The sequence below is a fragment of the Agelaius phoeniceus genome, chromosome 37, assembly GCF_051311805.1.
Source record: "Agelaius phoeniceus isolate bAgePho1 chromosome 37, bAgePho1.hap1, whole genome shotgun sequence".
Taxonomy (NCBI): Eukaryota; Metazoa; Chordata; class Aves; order Passeriformes; family Icteridae; genus Agelaius; species Agelaius phoeniceus.
In genome coordinates, this window is record NC_135302.1 from 1,255,515 (window position 1) to 1,274,674 (window position 19,160).

Genomic DNA, 19,160 nt, shown 5'->3' on the forward strand with positions numbered 1-19,160 from the left:
CGGGGCCAAACAGCGTCTATAGGCGATAAAGGGGCAGGGAAAGGGGAGGGGCCAGGCATTTTCTATGGGGAAGGGGCGGGGTAAGGGTGTGGCCCTGCCATCCCTATAAAAGGAAAAGAGGCGGGACTTTCTCCCTATAGGGGCGGGGCTTGGATCACACGGAGGGGGCGTGGCTAAGCTGCTGAGAGCAACTGAGCGGAACTGGTGCAAACTGGGAGCTGAGAGACGGGGGCCGGAATCAAAACGCTGCTCCCACCCGGACCCTTTTACCCGCCGCGCTTCCGGTTCGCCACTTCCGCCTTCCGGTGTTGCGCCGGTGCCGGCCGTGAGGGAGCCGCGCGCCCAAACCCCCAAAAACCCAAAAAAAACCCCCCAAAATTCCCAAAAAAACCTCTCGGGACCTCTTTAAATTCTTCTCTCGATCCCTTTAGAGAATCCCGGAGCCGTTGAGGCGCGGCCATGACGCGGCACGGCAAGAACTGCACGGCGGGGGCCGTGTACAGCTACCACGAGAGGAAGAAGGACACAGGTGGCGCCTGGCACCGGAGGGGTTTGGGGACTTTGGGGACACGCACGGGAGGTGACAATTGTGGCTTTGTGTCCCTCGCAGCGGCCTCGGGTTACGGCACGCAGCGGTGCGGGTGGGGCGTGACGCCATCAAGGATTTCGATTGTTGCTGCCTGTCCTGCAGCCCTGCCGGGACCCCCGTGGTGACGTGAGTGAGCCCCCAAATGCCCCCGAAATAGCCCCAAAACAGTCCCGAAATACCCACAGAAATGCCCCCAAAATAGGCCCGAAATACTCTCAAAAATACCTATAAAACAAGTCCTATATGTCCTTGAAATACCCCCAAAAATACCCATAGAACGGTCCCAAAACCGCCCTAAAATACCCCCAAAAAATACCCACAAAAACAGCCCCAAAATGCCCACAAAACTGCATGAAAGTGCCCCAAAAATGCCCCCAAAGTAGCCCCAAAATATCCATAAAAATACCCACAAAAGAGCCTAAAATGCCCCAGAATTCCTGCAGGACAGCCCCAAAATATGCCCAAAACGAGCCCCAAAACAGCCCCCAAATACCCTCAAAAATACCCCCAAAACAGCCCCAAAATAGCCACAAAAATACCAACAAAACAGCCTCAAAATGCCACAGAAATACCCTCAAAAATACCCCCAAAACAACTCTGAAATACTTTCAAAAAATACCTAGAAAACAAGTCCTATATGTCCTCAAAATACCCCCAAAAATACCCCCAAAGTAGCTCAAAACGACCCCCAAAATACCCCCAGAAATACCCAGATAATAGCCCAGAAAGTGCCCCAGAAATACTCACAAAATAGTCCAAAAACTGCCCCAAAATATCCATAAAAATACCCACAAAACAGCCCCCAAAATGTCCCCAAACCAGCCCCAAAAACTTCCCCAAAATACCCACAAAATAGCCCCAAAATCTGCCCAAAACTACCCACAAAACAACCTCAAAACTGCCCCAAAATACTCATAAAAATACCCACAAAACAACCTCAAAACTGCCCCAAAATACTCACAAAAATACCCACAAAACTGCCCCAAAATACTCATAAAAATATCCCTGAAACAGCCCCAAAATACCCACAAAACCAGCCCTAAAAGCACCTCAAAAAACCCCAAAACCATCCCAAAAAAAAACCCCAAAATACCCCAAAAGCGCCTCAAAAAAGGCCCCAAAATCACCCCCAAACCACCCCAAATCTCCTCCAGGACCCCAAAAACCTCCAAAGCCACCCAAAAACTCCCTCAGGACCCCAAAGCCCCAAAATCCCCCCCAAAAAACCCAAAACCCCCCAAAATTTTGTGGTTTTTATTCACCTGACCCCAAATAATTTGGGGATTTTTGCCGCAGCCCCGATGGGTTCCTGTACGAGCGCGAGGCCATCGTGAGTTACCTGCTGCACCAGAAAACCAAAATCGCCCGAGAGACCAAGGTGAGCACCCCAAAAATGCCCTAAAACACCCCAAAAATACCCCAAGAAGGTCACAAAAACCCTTAAAAAATCCCCCCAAAAATCCCCCCAAAAATCCTCAAAAAATCTCTCCAAAATTCCCCAAAAAATCCCCCCAAGATCCTCCAAAATCCCCCCAAAAATCCCCAAAAAATCTCTCCAAAATCACCCCAAAACCTTCCAAAAATACCTCAAAAAAACATCAAAAATGTCACAAAAAATCTCCCTCAAAAAGTTCCCAAAAATACCCCCAAAAATCCTGCAAAAAACTCACAAAAAATCCCCTGAAAAATCCCCCAAAACCTTCCAAAAATACTTCAAAAAAACATCAAAAATGTCACAAAAAATCTCCCTCAAAAAATCCCAAAAATACCCCCCAAAAATCCTGCAAAAAACAAAAATCCCCTGAAAAATCCCCCCTAAACCTCCCAAAATCCCCCCCAAAATGCCTCAAAAAATCTCAGAAAAATCCCACAAAAATGCCCCAAAAAATTGCCCAACCCCAGGATCCCAAAAATCCCCAAATTATCTCCCAAAAATCCCCTGGAAAAATCCCCCCAAAACCTCCCAAAATTCCACCCCAAAATACCTCAAAAATACGTCATAAAGGTCACCAAAAATCTCCCTAAAAATCCTCAAAAAATTCCCAAAAATACCCAAAAAATCCAGCCAAAAACTCACAAAAATCCCCTGAAAAATCCCCCCAAAACCTCCCAAAATCCCTCCCAAAACGCCTCAAAAATCTCACAAAAATCCCACAAAAATGCCCCAAAAAATTGCCCAACCCCAGGACCCCAAAAATCCCCAAATTATCTCCCAAAAATCCCCTGAAAAATCCCCCCAAAAACTCCCAAAATTCCACCCCAAAATACCTCAAAAATACATCATAAAGGTCACCAAAAATCTCCCTAAAAATCCTCAAAAAATTCCCAAAAATACCCAAAAAATCCTGCCAAAAACTCACAAAAATCCCCTGAAAAATCCCCCCCAAAACCTCCCAAAAAATACCTCCAAAAAACATCAAAAATCTCCCCAAAAATCTCCCTAAAAATCCCTCAAAAAAAAAGATCCCAAAAATACCCAAAAAATTCTGTCCCTGACACATTTTGGGGGTTCGGGTTTTTTGGGGTTCAGGCCTGGGAGCGCAGCAGGGGCAGGAATTTGGGGTAAAAAACCCCAGAAATTTGGGATAAAATCCCAGAAATTTGGGGTAAAAAGTCCCAGAAATTTGGGATAAAATCCCCGAATTTGGGAGGGATTTTTTGGGGCTGGGTTCGGGGAGTTCCCTGATGTTTTTTGGGGTCCCTGACACATTTTGGGGTTCCCATTTTTGGTGTTTTTTGGTGTTTTTAGGCCTGGGAGCGGCAGCAGGGGCAGGAATTTGGGGTTAAAATCCCCGAAATTTGGGGTAAAATCCCAGAAATTTGGGGTAAAATCCCCGAATTTGGGAGGGATTTTTTTGGGGGTGTCCCTCACACATTTTGGGGGTCTCTCACGGTTTCTGGGGTCCCGTTTTTGGGTGTTTTTGGGTGTTTTTGGGGTGTTCTCAGGCCTGGGAGCGGCAGCAGGGGCAGGAATTTGGGGTTAAAAAACCCCAGAAATTTGGGGTAAAATCCCCGAATTTGGGGCGGATGTTTTTGGGGTGTCCCTCACCACATTTTGGGGTCCCTGACACATTTTTGGGGTGCGGTTTTTCGCTGTTTTTGGGTGTTTTTCGGGTGTTTTCAGGCCTGGGAGCGGCAGCAGGGGCAGGAATTTGGGTTAAAATACCCCAGAAATTTGGGGTAAAATCCCAGAAATTTGGGGTAAAATCCCCGAATTTGGGAGGGATTTTTTGGGGGTGTCCCTCACACATTTTGGGGGTCTCTCACGGTTTCTGGGGTCCCGTTTTCGGGTGATTTTGGGTGTTTTTCGGGTGTTCTCAGGCCTGGGAGCGGCAGCAGGGGCAGGAATTTGGGGTTAAAAAATCCCAGAATTTTGGGTTAAAATCCCCGAATTTGGGAGGGATTTTTTGGGGGTGTCCCTCACACATTTTGGGGTCTCTCACGGTTTCTGGGGTCCCGTTTTTGGGTGTTTTTGGGTGTTTTTTGGGTGTTTTCAGGCCTGGGAGCGGCAGCAGGGGCAGGAATTTGGGGTTAAAAAAATCCCAGAAATTTGGGATAAAATCCCCGAATTTGGGAGGGATTTTTTGGGGGTGTCCCTCACACATTTTGGGGTCCCTGACACATTTCTGGGGTCCCCGTTTTTGGGTGTTTTTGGGTGTTTTTGGGGTGTTCGCAGGCCTGGGAGCGGCAGCGCGCCGAGCGGCGGCGGGCAGCGGGAGCAGCAGCGCGGGGAGGGCGCGGCCCGGCCCTGCGGGGATTCCTGGAGGCCGAGACCCCCCTGGGCAGCGGGGGAGGGGCGGCCGAGAGCCCCGCGAGCGGCGGTGAGGGGGGGAGGGGAGGGGGGAGGGGCTGGGGGGGATTTGGGGGGGATTTTGGGGGGAATTTGGGGGGTTTTAGGGGGTTCTGGGGGGATTTTGGGGGGATTTTGAGGGGGGTTTGGGGGGGGTTTTGGGGGGGGTGAGGGAGATTTTGGGACTTTTGGGGGGTTTGGGGGGGATTTGGGGGTTCTGGGGGATTTGGGAGGGGATTTTAGGGGGGTGGGGGGGGGGTTGGGGATCCTGGGGGGATTTTGGGGGGTCTGGATGGGTTTTGGGGGGGTTTGGGGGGAATTTGGGGGATTTTAGGGGGGTTTGGGGGGGTTTGGGGATCCTGGAGGAGTTTGGGGGGTTCTGGGGGGATTTTGGGGGTTCTTGGGGTTTTGGGGGGGATTTTGAGGGGTCTGGAGGGGTTTGGGGGGATTTTAGGGGGCTTTGGGGGGGATTTTGGGGGGGATTTGGGGCGGTTCTGGGGGGGATTTTAGGGGGATTTGGGGGGATTTTGGGGCGATTTTGGGGGGATTTTGGGGCTTCTGGGGGCGATTTTGAGGGGGATTTGGGGAGTTTGGAGGGGATTTTGGGGGTTCTGGAGGGGTTTGGGGGGGATTTTAGGGGGATTTTGGGGGGGATTTGGGGGATTTTAGGGGGTTTGGGGGGGATTTTGGGGATTCTGGAGGGGTTGGGGGGGATTTTAGCAGGATTTGGGGGGGATTTTGGGGGTTCTGGGGGCGACTTTGGGGGGTTTGGGGGATTTTGAGGGGGGTTGGGGGGGATTTGTGGGGGTTCTGGAGGTGTTTGGGGGGTTCTGGGGGGGGGATTCTGGGGGTTCTTGGGGGTTTTGGGGGGGATTTTGAGGGGTCTGGAGGGGTTTGGGGGGATTTGGGGGGGTCTAGGGGTTTTGGGGGGGTTCTGGAGGGTTCTTGGGGGGGTTCTGTGGGGGATTCTGGAGGGGTTTGGGGGGGATTTTGGGGCGATTTTGGGGGGGATTTTGGGGAGATTATAGGGGAGTTTGGGGGGGGGTTTGGGGGTTCTGGGGGGGATTTTGAGGGGGATTTTGGGGGAATTTGGGGGATTTTAGGGGAGTTTGGAGGGATTTTGAGGGGGGAATTTGGGGGGGGGTGCGTGGTGGTTTGGGGGGGTTTTGGGGGGGATTTTAGGGGGCTTGGGGGGGTGAGGGAGATTTTGGGACTTTTTGGGGGATTTTGGGGGGATTTTGGGGGGGTCTGGGGAGGATTTTGGGGGGGTTAGGGGTGAGCTGGGGCGGGTTTGGGGGGATTTTGGGGGTTCTGGGGGGATTTTGAGGGGGATTTGGGAGAGTTTGGGGGGGATTTTGGGGGGTCTGGATGGGTTTTGGGGGGGTTTTGGGGGGGAATTTGGGGGATTTTAGGGGGGTTTGGGGGAGCTTTTGGGGGGATTTTGGGGATATTGGGGTGGTTTTGGGGGGGGTGAGGGAGATTTTGGGACTTTTGGGGGGGATTTTTGGGGGTTCTGGGGGGGTTTTGGGGATCCTGGGGGGTTTGGGGGGGATTTTGAGGGGGATTTGGGGGGATTTTGAGGGGGATTTTAGGGGAGTTTGGGGGGCATTTTGGGGGGGTTTGGGGGAGTTTTGGGGATCCTGGGGGGGCTTTTGGGGGGGATTTTGGGGGGTCTGGATGGGTTTTGGGAGGGATTTGGGGGGATTCTGGGGTGTTTTGGGTGGTTTTTGGTTATTTTGGGGTATTTTGGGTGCTCTTGGGGTATTTGGGGGTATTTTTTGGGGTTTTTTCGCTATTTTTGGGGTATTTTGGGGCAGTTTTGGTTATTTTGGGGTGTTTTTGGGGTATTTTGGGGCAGTTTTGGTTATTTTTGGGTGGTTTTGGCTATTTTTGGCTATTTTTGGGGTATTTTTGGGTGTTTCACTGTCTCTCTCTCCCCCCCCAGGCTCCCCAGGGCCCCTCCCCAGTTTCTGGATCCCCTCCCTGACCCCCGAGGCTGCGGCCGAGCGCCTGCAACGGCCGGTGAGTGACCAATGGGTGACCAATGGGTGACCACTGACCAGTGAGTGACCAGTGAGTGACCAATGACCAATGAGTGACCAATGGGTGACCAGTGACCAGTGAGTGACCAATGAGTGACCAATGGGTGACCAATGGGTGACCAATGACCAATGAGTGACCAATGGGTGACCAATGGGTGACCAATGAACAGTGACCAATGACCAGTGAGTGACCAATGGGTGACCACTGACCAATGAACAGTGAGTGACCAATGACCAATGGGTGACCACTGAGTGACCAATGGGTGACCATGAGTGACCAATGGCCACTGACCAATGACCAATGAGTGACCACTGACCAGTGAGTGACCAATGGGTGACCATGAGTGACCAATGGGTGACCAATGACCAGTGAGTGACCAGTGAGTGACCAATGACCAATGAGTGACCAATGGGTGACCAGTGACCAGTGAGTGACCAATGACCAATGACCACTGACCAGTGAGTGACCAATGGGTGACCAATGAACAGTGAGTGACCAATGATCAATGGCCACTGACCAATGGATGACCATGAGTGACCAGTGAGTGACCACTGAGTGACCATGAGTGACCATGGGTGACCATGAGTGACCAATGACCAGTGACCATGAGTGACCAATGGGTGACCATTGACCAGTGAGTGACCAATGGGTGACGAATGAGTGACCAATGATCAATGAGTGACCAGTGAGTGACCATGGGTGACCAATGAGTGACCAGTGAGTGACCAATGGATGACCAATGAACAGTGAGTGACCAATGGGTGACCATGAGTGACCACTGACCAGTGACCAATGGGTGACCATGAGTGACCAATGAGTGACCAGTGAGTGACCAATGGATGACCATTGACCAGTGAGTGACCACTGAGTGACCAATGGGCGACCACTGACCAGTGACCAATGGGTGACCAATGGGTGACCAATGGGTGACCAATGAGTGGCCAGTGAGTGACCAATGGGTGACCAATGGGTGACCACTGACCAGTGACCAGTGAGTGACCAATGAGTGACCATGAGTGACCAATGGGTGACCACTGACCACTGACTGTGGCTGGGGGTCTGGGCTGGATTTGGGTTTTTTGGGGGATTTTGGGTGTTTTTGGGCTGGTTTTGGGTTAATTTTGGGCTGGTTTTGGTTGTTTTTGTGCTGGTTTTGGGCTGGTTTTGTGCTGGTTTTGGCTGGTTTGGGGCTGGTTTTGGGTTAATTTTGGGCTGGTTTTGTGCTGTTTTTGGGGTGTTTTTGGGTTAATTTTGGGGTGGTTTTGGCTGTTTTTCTCTGTTTTTGTGCTGTTTTCGGCAGTTTTTGTGCTGGTTTTGGCAGTTTTTGTGCTGTTTTGGCTGGTTTTGGGCTGTTTTTGTGGTGTTTTTGGGCTGTTTTTGGCTGTTTTGTGCTGGTTTTGTGCTGGTTTTGTGCTGTTTTGGCTGGTTTTGTGCTGTTTTTGTGCTGGTTTTGTCAGTTTTTTTGGCTGGTTTTGGGCTGGTTTTGGTTGTTTCTGTCTGTTTTTGGCTGTTTTTGGCTGTTTTTTGTCTGTTTTTGTCAGTTTTTGGGGCTGGTTTTGGCTGGTTTTGGCTGGTTTTGTGCTGTTTTTGGCTGGTTTTGTGCTGGTTTTGTGCTGTTTTTGGGGCTGGTTTTGTGCTGGTTTTGGCTGTTTTTTGGCTGTTTTTTGTGCTGTTTTTGGGCTGGTTTTGGCTGGTTTTGGCTGTTTTTGTGCTGGTTTTGTGCTGGTTTTGGCTGTTTTTGGGGCTGTTTTTGTGCTGTTTTTGGGGCTGTTTTTGGCTGTTTTTGTGCTGTTTTTGGGTTGTTTTTGGCTGTTTTTGGCTGTTTTTTGTGCTGGTTTTGGTTGTTTCTGTCTGTTTTTTGGCTGTTTTTGTGCTGGTTTTGTGCTGTTTCTGTCTGTTTTTGGCTGTTTTGGGCTGTTTTTTGTCTGTTTTTGTCAGTTTTTAGGGCTGGTTTTGGCTGGTTTTGTGCTGTTTTGGGCTGTTTTTTGTGCTGGTTTTGTCAGTTTTAGGGGCTGTTTTTTGGCTGGTTTTGGCTGTTTTTGTCTGTTTTTGTGCTGGTTTTGGCTGGTTTTATGCTGTTTTGGCTGTTTTTGGCTGTTTTTGTGCTGTTTTGGCTGTTTTTGGGGCAGTTTTTGTGCTGTTTTGGCTGTTTTTGGGGCAGTTTTTTGGCTGTTTTGGCTGTTTTTGGGGCAGTTTTTTGGCTGTTTTGCTGTTTTTGGGCTGGTTTTGTGCTGTTTGGCTGTTTTTGGGGCTGTTTTGGGCTGTTTTTGTCTGTTTTGGTCAGTTTCCGGTGCTGTGCCCCTGACGCCGTCCGTCCGTCCGTCCGTCTGTCCCTCAGGAGCGCGCTTGTGCGCTGCCCCATGTCCGGCCGGAAGCTGCGCCTGGCCCAGCTGCTGAGCGTCCACTTCACCCCGGCCACGCCCGGCCTGAGCCCGGGGCAGCTGCTGGCCCGAGAGCCCAGTGACCGCTACGTGTGTGCGCTCAGTGGGGATGCACTGACCAATGCCACGCCCTGTGCGTGCTGCGGACATCGTGAGTGACCAATGATAGCCCTGAGTGACCATTGATACCAATGAGTGACCATTGAGTGACCATTGAGTGACCGCTACGTGTGTGCCCTGAGCGGGGACGCACTGACCAACGCGACACCCTGTGCCGTGCTGCGGACATCGTGAGTGACCATAGAGTGACCATAGTGACCATTGAGTGACCATAGTGACCATAGAGTGACCATAGTGACCATTGAGTGACCGCTACGTGTGTGCATTGAGTGGGGACGCACTGACCAACGCGACGCCCTGTGCTGTTCTGCGGACATCGTGAGTGACCATAGAGTGACCAATGATAGCCCTGAGTGACCATAGAGTGACCATTGAGTGACCGCTACGTGTGTGCCCTGAGCGGGGATGCGCTGACCAATGCTACACCCTGCGCCGTGCTGAGGACATCGTGAGTGACCATAGAGTGGACCATTGATACCCTTGAGTGACCATAGAGTGACCGCTACGTGTGCGCCCTGAGCGGGGATGCGCTGACCAACGCGACACCGTGTGCTGTGCTGCGGACATCGTGAGTGACCATAGAGTGACCATAGTGACCATAGAGTGACCATTGAGTGACCATAGAGTGACCATAGAGTGACCATAGTGACCATTGAGTGACCGCTACGTGTGCGCGCTCAGCGGGGACGCGCTGACCAACGCAACGCCGTGTGCTGTGCTGCGGACATCGTGAGTGACCATAGAGTGACCATAGAGTGACCATAGTGACCATTGAGTGACCGCTACGTGTGCGCCCTGAGCGGGGACGCGCTGACCAACGCCACGCCGTGTGCTGTGCTCCGGACATCGTGAGTGACCATTGATACCCCTGAGTGACCATTGATAGCCCTGAGTGACCAATGATAGCCCTGAGTGACCATTGAGTGACCGCTACGTGTGCGCATTGAGTGGGGATGCACTGACCAATGCTACACCCTGCGCCGTGCTGCGGACATCGTGAGTGACCATAGTGACCATAGTGACCATAGAGTGACCATTGAGTGACCGCTACGTGTGCGCGCTCAGTGGGGATGCACTGACCAATGCGACACCCTGTGCTGTGCTGCGGACATCGTGAGTGACCAATGATAGCCCTGAGTGACCATAGAGTGACCATAGTGACCATAGAGTGACCATTGAGTGACCGCTACGTGTGCGCATTGAGTGGGACGCACTGACCAATGCGACACCCTGCGGCATGCTGCGGACATCGTGAGTGACCATAGAGTGACCATAGAGTGACCATAGTGACCATAGAGTGACCATAGTGACCATAGAGTGACCGCTACGTGTGTGCCCTGAGTGGGGACGCACTGACCAACGCGACACCCTGCGGCATGCTGCGGACATCGTGAGTGACCATAGAGTGACCAATGATAGCCCTGAGTGACCATAGAGTGACCATTGATACCCCTGAGTGGCCATTGAGTGACCGCTACGTGTGTGCATTGAGTGGGATGCACTGACCAATGCTACGCCCTGTGCTGTGCTCCGGACATCGTGAGTGACCATAGACTGACCATAGAGTGACCATTGATAGCCCTGAGTGACCATTGACACCCCTGAGTGACCATTGATAGCCCTGAGTGACCATAGAGTGACCGCTACGTGTGCGCGCTCAGTGGGGACGCGCTGACCAATGCAACGCCCTGTGCTGTGCTGCGGACATCGTGAGTGACCACTGACACCCCTGAGTGACCATAGTGACCATAGAGTGACCATTGATAGCCCTGAGTGACCAATGATAGCCCTGAGTGACCATAGAGTGACCATAGAGTGACCGCTACGTGTGCGCCCTGAGCGGGGATGCACTGACCAATGCCACGCCCTGCGCCGTGCTGCAGACATCGTGAGTGACCAATGATAGCCCTGAGTGACCATTGATAGCCCTGAGTGACCAATGATAGCCCTGAGTGACCATTGACACCCCTGAGTGACCATAGTGACCATAGAGTGACCATTGAGTGACCGCTACGTGTGTGCGCTCAGTGGGGACGCGTTGACCAACGCCACGCCCTGCGCCGTGCTCTGGACATCGTGAGTGACCATAGTGACCAATGAGTGACCATAGTGACCATTGAGTGACCATTGAGTGACCATTGATACCCCTGAGTGACCATTGATGTGACCGCTACGTGTGCGCATTGAGTGGGGATGTGCTGACCAACGCGACACCGTGTGCCGTGCTTGCGGACATCGTGAGTGACCAATGAGTGACCAATGATAGCCCTGAGTGACCATTGAGTGACCATAGAGTGACCATAGAGTGACCATTGACACCCCTGAGTGACCATTGAGTGACCATAGAGTGACCCTGAATGACCATTGAGTGACCATTGAGTGACCCTGAGTGACCATTGAGTGGCCAATGCCCCCTCACTGACCCCTTCCTGTGTGTCCAGGGGCTCCGTGGTCTCTGTGGTCACTCTGTCCATCCCTCATTGGTCACTCTGTCTGTCCGTCTGTCCATCCCCAGGGGCTCCGTGGTTTCTGTCCATCCCTCATTGGTCACTCTGGTCACTGTGGTCACTCTGTCCCTCATTGGTCACTCATTGGTCACTCTGTCCGTCTGTCCATCCCCAGGGGCTCCGTGGTTTCTGTCCATCCCTCAGTGGTCACTCTGGTCACTCTGTCCCTCATTGGTCACTGTGGTCACTCAGTGGTCACTCTGTCCGTCTGTCCGTCCCCAGGGGCTCCGTGGTTTCTGTCTGTCCCTCACTGGTCACTCTGGTCACTCATTGGTCACTCTGGTCACTCAGTGGTCACTCTGGTCACTCTGTCTGTCCGTCTGTCCATCCCCAGGGGCTCCGTGGTTTCTGTCTCCGCCCTCTCGCGGCTGCTGGGGCGGGGCCTGCGGGACCCCCAGAATGGGGCGGAGCTCAGCGAGGATGACGTCATCAACCTGCAGAGGGTGGGGCACGGGGGGATTGGGGGAATTTGGGGGGAAATTTGGGGGGAATTTTGGGGGAAATTTGGGGGGAATTTTGGGGGGAATTTTGGGGGAATTTTGAGTGGGATTTGGGGGAATTTTGGGTAAATTTGGGGATTTTTGGGTGGGATTTGGGGGGAATTTTGGGTAAATTTGGGGAATTTTGGGGGGGGATTTGGGGAATTTTGGGGAGTTTGGGGGGATTTTGGGGTGGATTTTTGGGTGATCTTTTGGGGGGCTTGGGGGGATTTTGGGGGGGGTTTAGGAGAGGTTTGGGGGGATTCTGGGGTGGATTTGGGGGGTATTTTGGGGTTCTGGGGGGATTTTGGGGGGTTTTGGGTGAATTTGGGGCTCTGGGTTGGATTTGGGGTGAATTTTGGGTGGATTTGGGTTGGATTGTGGGGTGGATTTTGGTTGGATTTTGGGGTGGATTTGGGTGTATTTGGTTGAATTTTGGGTGGATTTGGGTGAATTTGGGTGGATTTGGGTTGAATTTTGGGTTGGATTTTGGGTTGAATTTGGGGTGGATTTGGGTGAATTTTGGGTTGGATTTTGGGGTGAATTTTGGGTTTGGATTTTGGGGTGAATTTTGGGTGGATTTGGGTGAATTTTGGGTTGGATTTTGGGTTGGATTTTGGGGTGAATTTTGGGTGGATTTGGTTGAATTTTGGGTGAATTTTGGGTGAATTTGGGTGAATTTTGGGGGTGGATTTGGTGTGAATTTTGGGTGGATTTGGGTTGGATTTTGGGGTGAATTTTGGGGTGAATTTTGGGTGGATTTGGGTGAATTTTGGGGTGGATTTTGGGGTGGATTTCAGTTGGATTTCGGGGTGAATTTGGGGTGGTTTTGGGGTGAATTTGGGTGAATTTTGGGTTGGATTTGGGTGAATTTTGGGGTGGATTTGGGTTGGATTTTGGGGTGGATTTCAGTTGGATTTCGAGGTGAATTTGGGGTGGTTTTGGGGTGAATTTTGGGGTGGATTTGGGTTGGATTTTGGGGTGAATTTTTGGTTGGATTTTGGGGTGAATTTGGGTGAATTTTGGGTTGGATTTTGGGGTGGATTTGGGGTGAATTTTGGGTGAATTTTGGGTGAATTTTGGGTTGGATTTTGGGGTGGATTTGGGTTGGATTTAGGGTGAATTTTGGGTAGATTGAGTTGAATTTTGGGGTGGATTTGGGGTGAATTTTGGTTGAATTTTGGTTCCCCCTGACCCCTTTTCCCCCCCAGGGCGGGACCCGGCTTTGCTGGGGCCGGGGTTTCCCTGGAGGCCAAGAAGTCCCGGCCGGTGATGCAGGCCTAGGGGGGACCCCGAAACCCCGGGCACCCCAAAACCGCCCCAGAAAACCCCAAAATCCCAACAATTCCCCCTAAAATCCCTTTAAAACCCCCCAAAAAACCCCCCAACCCCACTTCCCCTCCCCAAATAAATTTGTTTCACCCCAAACTCGATTTCCTTCCGTTCCTTGAACCCCCAAAATTTTCTGGGACGCCCCCAAAAAATTCCCAATTTTGGGGCTTTGTTGCCCTTTTAATTCCCCCCCCCTTGTGGGCCCCACCCGCGCGTCGCCGCTTTAAGGCGGCCAAGCCCCGCCCCTCCTCACTTTCCACCAATCAACGCTCGAAACGCGAACGCCGCTTTATTGGCGAAGTGGGCGTGGCCTCCTCGGGCGTTGCCCAATCAGCTTTGGACAAAAATAAAGTGGGCGGGGCTTCCGAAAGGCCACGCCCAAAATCTGCTACAAAAAAGGGGGGGAAGCCCCGAATTCGGGGCTGTCAATCAAAATTCGGGTGGCTCCGCCCCCTTTTAGAGGCCACGCCCCCATTATTGGGGGGAGGGGTCCCCAAAATCTTTGTGCAAGGCTGGGGGGGGAGGGGCGGGACCCCCCCCCAAAATAAGACACTTGGTGGGGGGAGGGGCAACCCCCAAATTTTGGGGTGAAAATCTCAAATTTTAGGAAAACAACCCCAAATTTTGGGGTCTCCCCTCCCCCATTAAGATGAGGGGACCCCAATTTAGGGAGGGGGCTCTGAAGTGCCCCCCCCCATTTTTTGGGGGGATCCCCACAAATTTTGGGGGACCCCAAGGCTTGAAACCCCAAAATTTTAGGAGAAAACCCCAAATTTTGAGCTGAAACCCCCAAAATTTTTAGGGAAAAACCCCCAGATTTTGAGCTGAAACCCCCAAAATTTTTAGGGAAAAAACCCCAAATTTTGAGCTGAAAACCCCAAAATTTTTTCCCCCCTACATTTTTTTAGGGGGGTCCCAAACCCACCCCAAAAATGGTTTGGGAGGGTTAAAAAAAGTGAATTTTAAGGCTTTGAAATTGGGGTTTTTTGGGGGTTTTTGGGGGGGATTTTTGGGTTTTTTGGGGGGGATTTTTGGGTTTTTTGGGGGCGTCACTGGGGGTCCCCAGCCAGGAGGGGGGGCCGGGGGAGGTCCCCGAACATTTCGGTGCCGTCGCCCCCTCCCCGCAGGGTCAGGGCCCTCATGGAGGCCGCGATTCGCTCCAGGTCCGGGGGGGCCTGAAAATGGGGAAAAATTGGGGGGTTTTGGGGTGGGGAGTGAAGGACAAAAAATCCTCAAAATTATCCTCAAAATTATCCCCAAAATCAGCCCCAAAATCGCCCCCAGATTTCATCAAAATCGCTCCCAAATCTCCCCCAAACTCCCCAAACCCCCCCAAATCCCCTAAATCCCTCCAAACCCCCCCAAATCCTCCCCAAACCTCCCCAAATCCCCTCAAACCTCCCCAAATCTCCCCTAAATCCCCTCAAACCCCCCCAAACCCCCCAAAGGCCCCCAAATCCCCCTAAATCTCCCCAAATCCCTCCCAAAACCCTCAACCCCCCCTAAATACCCCCAAACCCCCATTTTGCCCCATTTCCCCCCTTTTTCCCCATTTTCCCTTATTTCCCCCCAGTTTTTTCCCTCACTTTCCCCCATTTTGTCCCCATTTCCCCCCATTTTTCTCCATTTCCACCATTTTGTCCCCATTCCCCCCATTTTCCCAATTTTTCCCCCAATTTTCTCTCATTTCCCCCCATTTTCCCAATTTCCCCCATTTCTCTCCCATTTTCCCAAATTTCCCTCATTTTCCCCATTTTCCCCCATTTTGCCATTTTCCTCCCTTTTCCCCCCAATTTCCCCCATTTCCCCCCCCCATTTTTCCCCCATTTTTCTCCCATTTCCCCCCCCATTTTTCCCCCATTTTTCTCCCATTTCCCCAATTTTCCCCCATTTTTTCCCCATTTCCCCCCCCATTTTTCCCCCATTTTTCTCCCATTTCCCCAATTTTCCCCCATTTTTTCCCAATTTTCCCCCATTTTTCCCCCCATTCCCCCCCCATTTCCCCCCTGTTTTCCCCCCATTTTTTCCCTCATTTTCCCCCATTTTCCCCATTTTTCTCCCATTTTCCCCCATTCCCCCCCATTTCCCCCGTTTTTCCCTTATTTTCCCCCATTACCGCCCCCTTATCTGCATTTCCCCCCCATTTCCCCTCATTTTGTCCCCATTTCCCCTCATTTCCCCCCTGATTTTCCCTCATTTTTCCCCATTTTTCTCCATTTCCCCCCATTTTACCCCATTTCCGCCATTTTGTCCCCATTCCCCCCCATTTCCCCCATTTTTCCCCCCATTTCCCCTGTTTTGCCCCCATTTTTCCCAATTTTCCCCCATTTTTTCCCCATTTCTCCCCCCAATTTTCCCCCATTTTCCCCCCTGTTTTCCCCCATTTTTCCCTCATTTCCCCTCATTTTCCCCCCATTTTTCCCCTCATTTTACCCCCATATTTCCCCCATTTTTTCCCAATTTTCTCCCATTTTTTCCCATTTTCCCCGTTTTCCCTAATTTTCCCCCATTTTCCCCCCCATTTTTCCCTCATTTCCCCCGTTTTCCCCCCATTTTTTTCCCTCATTTTCCCCCATTCCCCCCCCAATTTTCCCCCATTTTTCCCTCATTTTCCCCCAATTTCCCCCATTCCCCCCGTTTTCCCCCCCATTTTTTCCCAATTTCCCCCCATTTTCCCCCATTTTTCCCAATTTCCCCCATTTCCCCATTTCCCCCCCAATTTTCCCCCCATTTTCCTCCATATTCCCCCCATTTTTCCCCCATTTTTTCCCCATTCCCCCCATTTTCCCCCCATATGTCCCCCCCCAATTTCCCCCATTTTCCCCCCATTTCCCCCTTGTTTTCCCCCTGTTTTTCCCTCATTTTCCCCCAATTTCCCCCATTCCCCCCCATTTGCCCCCTGTTTTCTCCCCCGTTTTTCCCTCATTTTCCCCCCATTTCCCCTCATTTTCCCCCCATATTTCCCCCAATTTTCCCCATATTTCCCCCAATTTTTCCCCTCATTTTCCCCCCATATTTCCCCCAATTTCCCCCCATTTTTCCCAATTTTCCCCCCCAATTTTCCCCCCATTTTCCCCCCATATTTCCCCCCATTTCCCCCTCATTTTCCCCCCATATTTCCCCCCATATTTCCCCCATTTTTTCCCTCATTTTCCCCCATTCCCCCCATTTCCCCCCAATTTTCCCCCATTTTTCCCAATTTTCCCCCCCATATTTCCCCCCCCAATTTCCCCCATTTCCCCCCCATTTTTCCCTCATTTCCCCCCTGTTTTCCCCCATTTTTTTCCCCTCATTTTCCCCCATTCCCCCCCAATTTTCCCCCATTTTTTCCACATTTTCCCCCATTTCCCCCCCAATTTTCCCCCATTTTTCCCCATTTTCCCCATTTTCCCCCCATTTCCCCCTTGTTTTCCCCCCATTTTTTCCCTCATTTTCCCCCCATTTCCCCCCATTTTTCCCCCCATTTTTTCCCAATTTCCCCCATTTTTCCCCATTTCCCCCCCAATTTTCCCCCATTTTCCTCCATATTCCCCCCTGTTTTCCCCCCCATTTTTCCCCCAATTTCCCCCCATTTTTCCCCCATTTCCCCCCCATATTTCCCCCCATTTTTCCCCTCATTTTCCCCCCATATTCCCCCCATTTTTTCCCTCATTTTCCCCCCATATTTCCCCCAATTTCCCCCCATTTTTCCCAATTTTCCCCCATTTCCCCCAATTTTCCCCCCCATTTTCCCCCATTCCCCCCCATTTTTCCCCATTTTCCCCCCATTTCCCCCGTTTTCCCCCCCATTTTTTCCCAATTTCCCCCCATTTTCCCCCGTTTTTCCCTCATTTTCCCCCCATTTCCCCCCAATTTTCCCCCCATATTCCCCCCATTTTTCCTCCATTTTTCCCCCCATTTTTTCCCCATATTTCCCCCAATTTCCCCCAATTTTCGCCAATTTTCCCCCCCGTTTTTCCCCCATTTTCCCTCATTTCCCCCCATTTCCCCCCATATTTTCCCCCCATTTTTTCCCCAATTTTCCCCAATTTCCCCCATTTTTCCCCACCTTCCCGTGGCTCCCGGGGGCTCCCATCATTTTGGGGGTTCCCCCCCCTGGTTTTGGGGGTTCCCCCCCTGGTTTTCGGGGCTCTCTGGGCCCAGCTCGGCACCGGCAGCGGCAGCGACCGCGCCAGGGGGGGCCCGGCCAGGCCCGGCCGGGGGGGCCCCGACCCGGGGGGGCTCCCTGGAAATGGAAAAAGGGAAAAAGGGGCAGAGAATGGGAAGGGATGAAATTAAAATTAAAAAAAAAACCAAAAAAAGACAAGAAAAAACAGCCAAAAAGAGAAAAAATGCAAAAAAAAAACCCAAGAAAAAACCCCAAAAATAACCCCCCCAAAAAAAAAGAAAACCCAAAAAAACCCAAGAAAAAAAAACAAACAAAAAAAAGCCAACAAACCCCCCCCCAAAAAAACCCCAAAAAAACAAACAAAAAAAAAAACAAGGAAAAAAAACCCAAAAAACCAAGAAAAATTCCCCCCCAAAAAAACCCCCACACACCCCCAAATTTTGTTCCCCCCCACCCCCAAAATTTTCCCCCAAATTTTCCCCCCCAACTCCAAATTTACCCCAAAATTTACCCCAAATTTTCCCCCCCCAACTCCAAATTTACCCCAAAATTTACCCCAAATTTTCCCCCCCCAACTCCAAATTTACCCCAAAATTTACCCCAAATTTTTCTCCCCCCCCCCCCCAAATTTGGCCCCTCCCCCCCCAAATTTGGCCCCTCCCCCCCCCCAAATTTGGCCCCTCCCCCACCTTCGGGGCTCTCCCACTCCGGCTCCGGCTCCTCCTCGGGGCCCCTCCCCCACTCCTCGTCCATCAGGAACAGCCCTGGGGGGGGAGGGGACACGGGGGGGGTCAGGGGCACCCAAAACGCACCCGGGACCCCCCCCCGAAATTCCAGAATTGCCCAAAAAATTCCCAGAATTGCCCAAAATCCGGCCCAAAATCCAAAATGTTCTCCTAAAATTCCCACAAAATAACCCCAAAATTGCCCCCCGAAAATCCAAAATTTCCCGCAAAATTCCCCCGAAAAAAAACCCAAAATTCCCCAAAAACCCCCAAAATTCCCCCGAAAAAAACCCCAAAATTCCACCCAACATTCCCCCGAAAAACCCCAAAATTTCCCCAAAAAAACCCAAAATTCCCCCCCAAAATTCCCCCAAAAAACCCCCAAAATTCCCCCCCAAAAAACCCCAAAATTCCCCTCCAAAAACCTCAAATTCCCCCCAAAATTACCCCAACATTCCCCAAAAACCCCCAAAATTCCCCCCAAAAAAACCCCAAAATTCCCCCGAAAAAAACCCCAAAATTCCACCCAACATTCCCCCGAAAAACCCCAAAATTTCCCCCAAAAAACCCAAAATTCCCCGAAAAAAAACCCCAAAATGCCCCCCCAAAAACCCCAAAATTTCCCCCAAAATTTCCCCCAAAAAACCCCAAAATTCCACCCAACATTCCCCCGAATAAACCCCAAAATTTCCCCAAAAAAACCCAAAATTCCCCCCCAAAATTCCCCCAAAAAACCCCAAAATTCCCCCCCCAAAAAACCCCAAAATTCCCCTCCCAAAAACCTCAAATTCCCCCCAAAATTACCCCAAAATTCCCTCCCAAAAAACCCCAAAATTCCCCCCCCAAAAACCCCAAAATTCCCTGCAAAATTCCCCCAAAAAACCCCGAAAAAATCCCCCCGAAAAAAAATCCAAAATTCCCCCCCGAAAAACCCCCAAAATTCCCAAAAAAAACCCCAAAATTCCCCCAAAATTGCCCTCAAAATTCCCCCAAAATTGCCCTCAAAATTCCCCCGAAAAAAACACCCCAAAATTCCCCCCAAAATTACCTCCCAAAAAACTCCAAAATTCCCCCCCCAAAAAGCCC

The 19,160-nt window shown here is 51.4% G+C and overlaps 1 protein-coding gene and 1 long non-coding RNA gene across 2 annotated transcripts; one reads left to right on the forward strand and one right to left on the reverse strand.

The window, feature by feature from the left end:
- Positions 1-178: 178 nt before the first annotated feature.
- On the forward strand, positions 179-13,337 carry NOSIP (nitric oxide synthase interacting protein). Its single transcript, XM_077193236.1, is given in 10 exon segments — positions 179-529; positions 611-631; positions 634-715; positions 1,886-1,967; positions 4,266-4,410; positions 6,325-6,401; positions 8,654-8,929; positions 10,437-10,462; positions 11,765-11,878; positions 13,121-13,337. Coding segments are annotated over 10 exon segments (966 nt in total). The 5' UTR covers positions 179-459; the 3' UTR covers positions 13,194-13,337.
- A 177-nt stretch (positions 13,338-13,514) lies between these two features.
- Positions 13,515-18,153, reverse strand: LOC143696683 (uncharacterized). Its single transcript, XR_013186049.1, has 3 exons — positions 18,039-18,153; positions 17,290-17,466; positions 13,515-14,416 (listed from the first exon to the last, which is right to left on the reverse strand). It is a non-coding gene; the product is annotated as an uncharacterized LOC143696683 (long non-coding RNA).
- Between the last annotated feature and the right edge of the window lie 1,007 nt (positions 18,154-19,160).